At 40.2% G+C, this 12,417-nt stretch overlaps 1 protein-coding gene and 1 pseudogene across 7 annotated transcripts in view; one reads left to right on the forward strand and one right to left on the reverse strand.

Annotated features, from left to right (window-relative positions):
- LOC140521404 (mitochondrial inner membrane m-AAA protease component AFG3L1) overlaps positions 1–12,417 on the forward strand; it is a 38,665-nt gene that overhangs the window by 20,380 nt on the left and 5,868 nt on the right. For all 7 annotated transcript variants that reach the window (XM_072636392.1, XM_072636396.1, XM_072636393.1 and 4 more), the window contains 6 exons: positions 748–855; positions 7,386–7,511; positions 9,309–9,419; positions 10,894–11,009; positions 11,706–11,906; positions 11,991–12,185. In XM_072636392.1, the coding sequence (XP_072492493.1) occupies positions 748–855; positions 7,386–7,511; positions 9,309–9,419; positions 10,894–11,009; positions 11,706–11,906; positions 11,991–12,185 (857 nt within the window). The remainder of the gene's footprint in view (positions 1–747; positions 856–7,385; positions 7,512–9,308; positions 9,420–10,893; positions 11,010–11,705; positions 11,907–11,990; positions 12,186–12,417) is intronic.
- Positions 2,991–5,567, reverse strand: LOC140529955 (E3 SUMO-protein ligase KIAA1586-like; annotated as a pseudogene).

The raw sequence follows: 12,417 nt of genomic DNA on the forward strand, positions 1-12,417 counted from the left end.
CAAGTCACTTAGTCTCACTGAGCCTCTTTTTGCTTGTCTATAAAGTGAAGGGTTGGATTCAATAGCTTCTAGGTCCTTTCCAGCTTTAAAGAAGGAGCTGGGGACAGGGGGAACTCAAGCGCACACTTCCTCTTCTCATTTTTCTTTCCCTAATTCTGGAGGACTAGGGGAAACCTGGAGTCTTAGGCTGGGGAGTCTGGATAACTTGGTGCAAAGGGAGATTGGCAGCCTGGCACACCAGCCCTGGGAACTCGCAGAACTTCATTTCTGCTATGATCAGGGCCCTGAACAAAGCTGCTAAGTTGGCAGAGGTTGGCCTTTTGAGTTTTTGTTTGTCCATCAGTGGAATTAAGGCTTAGCCTTGCCACAGTGCTAGGAGAATGAGGGAGATGATGGAAACCTTTAAGATGTATGAAACACATTGAGATCTAGGGTTGACTCACACTGGACAGAATTGTCAGAAATTGAAAAGTCATAATTGTTCCTCAGCAGATGTGTGTTAGAATTAAAGCTCCTGAAAGGACCCTGGAAAGTCTAATGAGAGCTCCTCACTGTGGATAAACTCTTTTTTGTATACTGTGATGCCCTCGTGCTTGACATGGGCTCTTGACTTCTCTCTGACAATGCAAAGTTCAGGGACCAGTGCTTTCCAGTGTCACATGATCTTTTCTGAGTCTGCGGGCCAAACACACAAGGCCAGACCTCCAGCAATTGGTGTTAGAATTGACCTTTCTCTTTTGCCTTTAGGATTTAACTCCAGCACCAATGTTGTGGTACTTGCAGGGACCAACCGTCCAGACATCCTTGACCCAGCACTAATGAGACCAGGGCGCTTTGACCGTCAGATTTACATTGGTAATATTTGCCTGTCTGGAAAATGTGATTTTAGTCAGCATCTTTCTTTCCTAGGTTTGATTGGAATCATTAATTTTGTAGTTAAGGGATCTCCTTTTAGGAGATCCTGATGCTGCATTTAGGATTTTTTTTTTTTTTTTGGTATTTAGGAGGTCTTTATATTGTATTTTATTTTTTAAAATTTATTTACTATTAGTTTTCAACATTCACTTCCATAAGTTTTACATTTTCTCCCCCTCCCTTCACCCTCCTTCCCCAGGATAGCATGCAATATGATGGGACTTTACATGTACATTCCTATTTTCATATTAGTCATGTTGCATAGCAAAAAGTATAACGAATGGGAGCGAACATGAGAAATAAAAAACAAAAAAGAAAATCATCTGCTTCGCTCTGCATTCAGACTCCATAGTTCTTCCTCTGGATGTGGATGGCATTTCACATCATGAGTCCTTTGGAATTGTTTTAAGTCCTTGAATTGCTGAGAAAGGGCTAAGTCTGTCAAAATGAGTCGTCGCACACTGGCTATTTCTGTGAATGTTCTCTTCATTCTACTTACTTCACTCAGCATCATTTCATGTTAGTCTTTCCAGTATGTTCAGAAGTCTGCCTTTTCATCATTTGTTATAGCACAGTAGTATTTCTTTGCATTCATATACCACGACTTGGTCAGCCATTCCCCAATTGATGAGCATCCCTTCAGTGTCCAGTTCTTGTCCACCACAAAAAGAGCTGCTATAAGTATTTTTTTACATGTGGTTCCTTTTCCCATTTTTATGATCTTTTTGGGATACAACCCTGGAAGCTATATTGCTGGGTCAAAGGGTATATGCACATAGGTATATAGCCTTGTGGGCATATTCCATAGTTCCAAATTGCTCTCCAGCAATTTAGGAATTTTGAAGTAGAAAAATAAGTAATGGTGAATTTAGGGGCCTCTCTCCCGTACCATGCCTCCTTTGGGTCAGTATTTTCTTCTCCTTTGTTCTCCTCCTAAGTATCCTCAATGAAATTTTAAGTCCCTGCTGACTCTCTCCTACACTTCTTATTTTTTTCTCTTCCACAATTAAATAGTATGTGCTCTGATAACATAAACTAATAGGTAAATCTTGATTTTTTAAAAAAAAACTTATTTGATGCATCTCTAAGGCAAATATAAATGACTTTTTATTAGCCACTAATTTGAATTAGAAGAGAGAAACAGAATTATTATTAGATCCACTTACCAAAAACAGAAATTGTAGATTAGGATGAAGTTGTTCATTATAACCAGTGGCATGCTGGTAAATGTTTAACAACTGTCTTGCTAGGGAAAAAAGTATATATAAACCTCAGTTTATCATTCGTTTTCCTCTTATAAAGTATAGGTAGCACACATTTCACAGATCGTAATGAAATATACGGTACTCTTTAGTTAAAACCAACAGATTCCTGCCCCAAATTTTCATTGATCTTTGCCAAAATTCTTTCGGTCCATGGCCAACGCGTGGTTGCAGTTCAGCCCTGATTCATCAAACGGAGTTGCCTCTCAATCTGCTAACTCTATTTCTAATAAATATTTAATTATTTAAGTCTGTCATATAATCTGCTATATGACTGTTTTTCATCCTTGTGCAAATTATATTCATTGAACTGAAACTCTTCAACACTACCAAAAGTAATATCACTGTCTTTTTTTTAGCCTTTCTTTTATTGGAGGGATTGGAACATTGTTTGGTTCTACATGATTATCTCCAAATCCTGAAGATAATTCAGATCAATTTCATGTTTTTAAATTTCACTTAAATGAGTTTCTTTTTACCAGCTGTTCATGGTGAAGTTAATTCTTCATAAAGCCAAGTAGATGGTTCTAATAAATTAACATATGCTTTCATCATTATTTCTAAATGATGCAAGTCAGTGTTACATTATATTTTCTAGTCTGTTTCTAAGAAAAGTATCAAATTTATTATTTTATTAAGTGAAATTTCTTTAAACTTATCCTATTTAATCAAATTTTCCACTTGAGGCAGCAACATGACCCAGTAGATAGAGCCCTTGGCCTAGAGTCAGCAAAACCTGAGTTTAAATTCAGCTTCAGAGACTTTCTAGTTTTGTGACCTGGGGCAAATCATGTAACCTCTGTTTTACTTCTGTTTCCTATAGCACCTACCTCAGGGTTGTTGTGAGGATCAAGTCAGGTACTGTGTAAAGTGATTAGCACAGTGATGAAGCATGATGGCAGACACTGGAATGCTTGTGTCCTCCCTGCCTTCTTCCTTCAACTTGAGAGTCAGCTTTCCAGCACCAGTATTTAAATTTTCCAAACCTCTTACGGTGGGTTTGAGTAATTTTGCACTTTCTGAATATTAGTTGATTTTGACTGCATGGCAGTTGAAAAGTGATCAAAATTCTTCCAGAATGTCAATCGTTACAGCAAGGTTTTACAGGAAATTAATGTTAGCTGATCTTTTTGCCAGACCAGTATGAGAAGAGTGAGAAAAATGAAAACATACTGCAGAATATGACCTACTTATGAAATAGTAGCAGCTTATAAACTACATGCCAACCATTGCAGTCCCAGGACTCGATCAGTATTAATCATTTCAATTTCAGATTCTTTAGCCATGTTTATAGCTCAATTTGATTTTTATTAGATTGGTGAGAAAAACAATAAATTTTATTCAAATGTTTTTTTTAATAATCATCTTGTTTAATTTCAGTTATTGAGTTGTCAAGATATAATTGTAACTGAGGATTTAAACAGCACCAGAGCGCTGATTTCAGGAAAGTTTTCTAAGAAGTTGATGGCTGCTCCAGACTTTCTTCCTGGCACTGTATTAGCACCATCAGAACAAAATGCAGTTCCAGTTTGCTTTCAGATAATTCATTACTAAATTCTCAATCATTTAAAGTAATCTACACTCTGCTGTAGTTGACACCAGCTCTTTTACAGCAACAAATAATGTTACAGGTGCAGAGTGGACTAAACTGCACTTTGGTTCTATTTAACAAGTGATTCCGAAATTCCTGAAAATTTAAAAATCAGCTGCCAGTACAAGCTGGCTCCAGCACGCTGATGATGATAACAAATCAAGACTGCCAAAGACAAAAATAGTTATTGGTGACTAGCTCTGTAAAGTCTCATCTCCCTCTCCACCTGGTAAGCCACCCTCTACCTACAAGGAGAGTTTTATTTTTTTTTCCTTTTTTAAAAATTTTTAATTAATTTTATTTATTTTCAGTGTTTTACAATCACTACCATATAACTTAGATTTTTCTTTGTCCTTCTTCCGCCTTGCCTCCCCCCTCCCTCCCCGAGATGGCATACAATTTCATATAAGTTGTACACATATGTTCTTGTTAAGTACATTTTCACTATAGTCGTGCTGTGTAGAAGAATTAAAATGAATGGGAGAAATCATATAACAAACCAAAACGTAATACACAAAAAAAATGATCTGCTCCATTCTGTGATTGAATTCCGTAGTCCTTTCTCTGGATGTGGAAGGCATTTTGCCTTAGAATACCATTGGGAATTTTTTTTTTAAGTTCTTGCCTTGTTACAAAGTTCCAAGTCTACCAGAAAAACCTCTTGCACACTGTGGTCGTTGCTGTGCACAAAGTTCTCCTGGTTCTGCCCCTTTCACTCAGCATCAGATCATATAAGTCCTTCCAGGCCTCTCTGAAGTCTTCCTGTTGATCATTTCTTACAGCACAATAGTACTCCATTACATTCATATACCATAATTTATTCAGCTATTCCCCAATTGATGGGCATCCCCTTGATTTCGAGTTTTTGGCCACCACAAAGAGTGCTGCTATAAATATTTTTGTACATGTGGGACCCTTTCCCATTTTTATGATCTCTTGGGGATATAGTCCTAGTAGTGATATTGCTGGGTCAAAGGGTATGCACATTTTTGTAGCTCTTTGGGCATAGTTTCAAACCACTCTCCAGAATGGTTGGATGAGCTCACAGCTCCACCAGCAATGAAGTAGTGTTCCAACTCTCCCACATCTTCTCCAACATTTATCATTTTCCTGTTCTGTCATGTTTGCCAATCTGATAGGTGTGATGTGGTATCTCAGAGTTGTTTTGATTTGCATCTCTCTAATCAAAAGTGATTTAGAGCATTTTTTCATACGATTATAGATATCTTTAATTTCTTCCTCTGAAAATTGCCTGTTCGTATCCTTTGACCATTTATCAATTGGGGAATGACTTGTATTGTTGTACGTTTGACTTAGTTCTCTATATATTCTAGAAATGAGGCCTTTATCCCCGAGATTAGCTGTAAAAATTCTTTCCCAATTTACTACATCCCTCTGAATTTTGGTTGCATTGGGTTTGGTTGTGCAAAAACTTCTTAGTTTAATGTAATCAAAATTATCCATCTTGCATTTCATAATGCTTTCTAGCTCTTCTTTAGTCAAAAATTCTTCCCTTCTCCATAAATCTGATAAATACACTATTCCTTGCTCCTCCAGTTTGTCCACGGTATCACTCTTTATACCTAGATCATGTACCCATTTGGACTTTATTCTTGTGTACGGTGTCAGGCATAGGTCTATGCCTAGTTTCCACCACACTGTTATCCAGTTTTCCGAGCAATTTTTGTCGAACAGTGAATTCCTATCCCAGAAGCTGGGGTCCCACAAGGAGATTTTTAAAGAAAAGATTCATTAAAGCCATTTAACATACCAGAAAAATCTGGTGTTCCTTGTAGCATCCCCCACCTGTGGCTCAGGTGCTGCCAAGGAGCAGGGGGAGGTCTTTGGGTCAAACTAGTTTAATTTTGCAACCTTTGGCTTCTCCTGTTTTGTTGCCGATTCTTTCCTCTTCCATTTTTGTAGTCATTGTATAGGTTATTTTCCTGGCCCTGCTGACTTGACTTCTCCTTAGCTCAGTCTTTCAGGGCTTTTGTATATCCATCTTGCTCATCATTTCTTTCAGAACAGTGTTACTCCATTACATGTATGTGTCACCATTTTATTCATTCACCAGCCAATGAGCGGTGACTTGTTTCTTTGCTACCAAAAAAAAGTTCTGCTCTCAGTATTTTTACGTGTAAAGACCCTTTCTTTTTGACATTAGTTTTCTAGAAGCACACGCCTAACAGTAGAATCATTGGATCAAAGAATATGTACATTTTAGTCACTTGATCTGCCTAAGTCCAGAATGGGTATACCAGTCCCCAGTTATTATGCTTCCTGGACATTAGAGTTACTGGCTCTCCACCTATTTCACTATAGACTGGTCCCATCTTTTTTCATTTTTTCCAATTTTCTGGTTTTGAGGTGGAACTGTAAGGTTGTTTTGATTTTCAGTTCTCTTATCATTAGTGATTTGGAGCATTCTTTCATGTGGCTGTTAATAGTTTACATTTCTTTTGAAATCTGTTGATATCCTTTGACCATTCCTGTTGAGGAATGTCTTTTGGTTTTAAAATGCATCTGATAATTTTTTTTACTTATCATACTAATAGTTTTATTGTCTTAGAATGTAAAAAACAGAGGAATGCTTATTCTGCATTTAATTCTTTTTTAAAACTCAATTTTATTTTCTGCTCCAAATCCTCTCCCACCTACCTCCCCCCACTGAAAAAAGCATGAAAAACGAAATCCACTGTAAACATGTGTAGGCAAACAAAACAATTTCCCATTCTAGCTGTGTCCAAAAGAAAAATTCTGCATTTAATTATAATTCTTACCAGAAAGGGAAGGTCTGATTGGTGAAGTGGAAGTAGCAAAAACCTTGAGGAAAAGAGATTATATGAACTCTTAGAATTTAATGTAGCTAATAGATAAAGGCATGCTAGGCAGAATCAGACTTTTATTCTGAATTTTTAGATGGAATATTTTCTTTTAATTGTAAGAAATAATAGGTATGACCTCTTGGCCAGACTCTCAAAGGGAAGCAGGCAGTGTTTGAAATTTTTAGAAAGAGAAATAGAACTTAACAGGTAGGAGTTGTAAGGGAGAAGATTACAGATTTCAGCAAAACTAAAAGTAATTTTCTAGCCAAGCTTTCCATAGATAAAGTGGACTGTCTTGTGATACTTTAATTTGTTCCTGTTTGGATGAAGGCTTAACCTTCAAGGATCCTTCCAACTCTTGGGATTCATGGTGCACACTGCTGCCCCCTTCTTGTGGCTCCAAGAATTGGAAGTTGATTTTATGTTCATGTAGTTAGCATTTGCCTTGCTTCTGCACCCTAAGGATAATGGAGGCCTTTGCAGCAGAATTGCAACTGAAACTCCCAGTGTATGTTGTCTCGTCCTTTTAGAATCTGAACACTCTGAGAGCAGGAGCTGCTTTTCCGTTTCTATCTCGAATGCTTTGCACCTAGTAGTCACTTAATTCTTTTCCATTAATTCATTTATATCCCTGATGCATTTTATTACCAGGCTTCCACTGTAATGTTTATATAAATCAGTCTCCTCATTGCACTGTACCTGAAACCTCCAAAAGCAAGGAGAAGCAGCACAGCCCTGATCTTTGGGAAACATATGCCTTTTTAAAAATTTCATCTCTTGCTTGTCTTGCAGGGCCCCCTGACATAAAAGGTAGATGCTCCATCTTTAAAGTGCACCTTCGTCCACTGAAATTGGATGAAAATATTGGCAGAGATGCCCTGGCTAGGAAACTAGCAGCTCTGACTCCAGGATTCACTGGTGAGTATGAAGAGAATATCTGGTACTAGCATGGGAGAAAACTTTTTTTATGGTGTGCTTTTGTATTTAGGAAATAGGGAGGAGATGGGTATGAGTTATGTCAACATTGTCAGTAACCATATACTTTGGTCTTTAGAATTTTGAGTCAGTTAAGAAGTTCAAAAGGCCCCAGAGACAATCTTACTTAATAGATTTTAAAGTGAATTCATAAGGATTTGGAATTGTTTTTAATTGTCTTGAAGTTTAGGTCGTTACTACAGAGATCCAAACTCATATCATGTCTTGGGGCTGAAGTTCTAGGAGAAAAAAATTTTGTCTTCATTTTGCAGGTTTTGACTTTGGCCACAAACTCTCCTCTGGGTTTTGTCTCCTTTTTAAAATTAGCACCCAACAGTGTATGTGTTTTTTTGTGAGTATGCACACTCACCAGGCAAGAAAATAGCTCCTTTTAGGGACTCTAAACCCCAGGAATTTGTATCTTTCTGCCCTGTCACTCCTCCTATTCAGATATCTATAATGGTTTCCATAGTCTTCTTCTCTCCCACCCCCCACCAATGTAGAGAATCCTCTTTTTCTTCTCCCCTGGTCCCATCCCTACTGTCACACACCTGCCCTTGAAGTAGGAAGGAGTGATTTGTGTGCTGTCACCATCTACTCTTTCTTCAGAACTTCACCCTCTCTTTCTCTTTGGGAGGGCCTGGAACCCATTAGGATAAGCAGCCATCTTCTGGGGGAGGGACGAGATAGTTGCTATTTGGGGACCTGATCTTTATTGTTAGGTAAATTCATATGTAGGGATTTATATTTGTCTGCTGCACAGAGAGGAGTGCAGAGCTCTTGCGAAGAGACTTGGCATCAGTTACCCATAAGGGCTGCTCTGATGAAGGATCTGATCTAGTTTGTGCCAAGAATATACTTTCTCACCTTCCTTCTCCTCCCTCTCCCAGACTTCAGATGCCCACTTATATACCAAAATTAAGACACAGCAATAAGTTACCAAGACTTTGTTTTCTTTGATTGATGTTAGAAACTGAGCAGCAACTGTGGGTGATTCGGCATTACTCCCAGTTCCAGCTTCAAAACTGCCATTCCCACTATTCTGGTCAGGGGTTTTCTTAGTGATTCTTTACCACCTTCTGAAGAGTCCAGGACTACTTGTCCCTGGAGCAGGAGATCCAGCTGATCAGACTGCCTGCCTGATTTTGATCCCTACTACTGGGTTGAAAAAAGAGCTACTGGCATATTGTGGATGTCTGCTGGGGTACATAGGACAGATATAAAACGGACCTATGCTAATGAGTGTAAGTCTCTCAGAAAGCAAAATTTGTGACTCTGAGCTACAAAAAATAACACATCTTCAGGAACCATTATAGTCATCAGGAAATTGGACACTTCTCATCATTCTTTCCTAATATGAGTCTCTTTCCTTTTCATTAAGTCCTGAACATTAGCTCAATGTTCTCTGTGCCATGAAATTTAGCCTTGTTGGAGCCTGGAAAACGAAAATCTCTCACCCCACTACTCACTTGCTTATTGATTTTGAGTGTCCCAAGGAAAGAAAGGTCTTTAAAACTTGGCTAAAAATAATGATGTTTGAAGCTGTTCCTGTTTCCTTTCCAGTCCTTTGCTGCAGAGTTAGGCCTGGTGTTGGGGAGGGGTGGGGGCTGGGGGGTTGGGATAGTGCATACTGCTGGAGACTTTTTACTGGAATCAAATTGGTCTTTGGTTGCCACCACTTGCGCCCCTGGGAGCCAGCCTCTGGACTTTCTGTCTGAGGGTCTGCTTTCCCTGGCTTAGGTGCTGATATTTCTAACGTCTGTAATGAAGCTGCCCTGATTGCTGCTCGTCATCTGAATGCTTTTGTTCAAGAAAAGCACTTTGAACAGGCCATCGAGAGAGTCATTGGAGGTGAGCCCTGGCCTGGATTGTCCCCTTTCAGAGACGGTGGGAACATGAGGCCATTAACTAACTTGTGCTCCCAAGCAGGGTATTAGGAATATTCTTGTAGACTTTGCTTCGATTTCCAAATAGAATTTAGGGAAGGTAGGGCAGGGCCCGGCCCTGATTTTCCTTTAAGAAACCACCGAGGGAGAGAGCAGAACTGAGGATGAGTATGGAGGAGCTTAGCAGGAAACCACAGGGAGTTCCTCTCCGGGCTTCTTGCTCCAGGGCTTTGTTACTAAAAGACTTAACTCTTAATGCTCATCCCTAATTGGGATACAGCTGCCTCCTTTTCTTCCTCTGACCAGAACAGAGATGGGAAATAGAAGTGTTTGCATTGGGTTCTTCTGGGCTAGAGCTCTGCAGTCTTTGCAGTGTAGTGCTCAGTCACGGCTTCTCTGGGATACAGGAAGCAGTGGGCTCTGGGGAGTCTCATCCAAGGCCATGCATAATCAAGGGTTGGAGCAGATGGATTTGTCTGCAGAACTGTAATCAGAAATAGGTAAAGCAAGAGAAATTTCCCCGGGGAAGCAGAAGCAAAGGGACAGACAAACTGTGCTCTGTCTCTTTTTCTTTTTTCACAGAAAGTGGGGTTTGGAGGAGTAGAATTAAGGGATTGAAGTCAGTATATATTTGAGAGGAGCCCTCCATCACGCAGAAATGAGAGCTAAAGGCGGTTCATTTTTAAACTTCTTAATTGTGTGCCTCGGCAGGTCTAATGAATTAATCTGTCATTGGCTATATAAGTCTCTGGTGGATGTAATCATCAGTTACAAAATACAGTAGACCACATTTTTCACCTTTGCTTTCCCTCTGGTCTACCAGCCTTCCTGTTACTTGTTTACAAACTGGGTTACAGTCTCTTCCTACCTCCTAATTCCAGTGTTATTTTTGTGGCATAACTCTGTTCCCAGTTATAGTGTTGCTCCGTGGCCTCTTTACAGCAAGCCCTAGTTAGCCCAGAATCGCAGCTCTTTAAAGTAGGGCCCCATGTAGAAATGGGCAGTGACAGCCTCTACTTTGAAAGGATTAGAAAGTGGCAAGTTTGGGAAATGTGGGCTGGACAGTCTTAGGTGGGACAAAGAGATGCTGTGATCTCACCTTTTTTTCAAAATTAGGTAGATAAAGCTTTCTTTATAAAAGGAGAAAGTGTTGCCACTTTCATTTTTTAAGCCCAAACCTCTGCTTTTTCCTTCTTATTGTTTAAGACAGAGTTAAGAAGGAAACGAGGATTTGTCTGATTTGAGTCTTGAAGAACATCAAAGAGAATGAACGGAGTAGAAAGATTAAGTTTGTCAAGGATCCTAGAAGGGTTTCTTGGCTGGTTCTTGACATACTCCATTTGGAATAAGAGAAGTAGTAATATGGGATCGCACATCAGCAGATGAGTCTACGCAGCTTAGGCTTTTAATGTTTCTTTTTCTTACCCCAACTTCTCCAGGCCTCGAGAAGAAGACTCAGGTTCTCCAGCCCAATGAGAAGACAACTGTTGCCTATCATGAAGCCGGCCATGCTGTAGTGGGTTGGTTCTTGGAGCACGCTGATCCCTTACTGAAGGTTAGTGTGCCCTTGACTCAGCCCTGACAATCTCATTAATGGAATGATCATCACTAACTAGCTCAAAGGACTTTATATATATTATCTCACTTGATCCTCACAATAACCCTGTGAGGTAGATGGTTGAGCTTATATCCCCATTTTACAGATGAGGCTACTGAGGCCCTGAGAGGTCCAATGATTGACCAGGATCACATAATTAGTTAGTTTCTGAGGTGGGATTGGACTCCAGTCCAGTGGCTTAAGTAATGTGCCTTAAGTATTAGAAAGGAAGCCTTTTTTTGCTGTCTTTTTCTCTGTAGAATTTACTGGATCATATGTCAGGAGAGTTGGGATATTGGTTCCAAAAGTTTGTAAACAACTAACAGGAAGGCCTAGCATAGAGAAGCCCCAAAATATCTAAAATCATTGATCCCAAACCTGATGTCTTCACTCAGCTGCTTTGCATGGCACATCATTGTGAAAGGCATGGTCCTTAACTCATATGGAAGATTCAGCTCTAGTGGCAGATCCATAAATTAGTAATATTTCAGACCCACTCCATGTAAAACACTCTTAATCGGCATGGGAAAGATTCATACACTCTCATATCTTTCTAAGTGCATTGACATCTGTTTTATCATTTGATTATGTCAGTCAAACTGCTAATGAATTGTCCACATAATCACATGGCCTCGGGCATCCATACCCTTACAGGTGTCCATCATCCCTCGAGGAAAGGGCCTGGGCTACGCGCAGTACCTGCCCAAGGAACAGTACCTCTACACCCGGGAACAGCTCTTTGATCGCATGTGCATGATGTTAGGGGGGCGAGTGGCTGAGCAGCTGTTCTTTGGCCGCATCACAACGGGGGCTCAGGATGACCTGAGGAAAGTGACGCAGAGTGCCTATGCACAGGTAACAGCCCCTTGGGCCACGGAGAACCTCTCAGTGGATCTCAGACGGCAGCCTTACTCTCCCTCTTCTGCTGCTCCCATTTAGATCGTCCAGTTTGGGATGAGTGAGAAACTAGGCCAAGTGTCATTTGATTTACCTCGGCAAGGGGAAGCCTTGGTGGAGAAGCCGTACAGTGAAGCAACTGCCCAGCTCATTGATGAGGAAGTGCGCCACCTGATTAACTCTGCATATTCTAGAACTTTGGAATTGCTGACCCAGTGTCGGGACCAGGTGGAAAAGGTAAATTAAGAGACTAGAATACTTAGCAGGGAGCATCGGGGAAGAGATTATTCAAGTGCCAGGCTCAGAATGGCATTGCTGTCACTCCCATCACACTCTGATGATGCCTACTGATTATATTCACACCATAATGTCTGATGTAGCCTTGGAACATGTCTTCTTGGCATCAGGAATCCCTGAAGTTGGATTCAGCCTCAGACACTTACTAGATGCTGCATCTGGACAGGTCGCT

The sequence above is a fragment of the Notamacropus eugenii genome, chromosome 1 (assembly GCF_028372415.1).
Source record: "Notamacropus eugenii isolate mMacEug1 chromosome 1, mMacEug1.pri_v2, whole genome shotgun sequence".
Taxonomy (NCBI): domain Eukaryota; kingdom Metazoa; phylum Chordata; class Mammalia; order Diprotodontia; family Macropodidae; genus Notamacropus; species Notamacropus eugenii.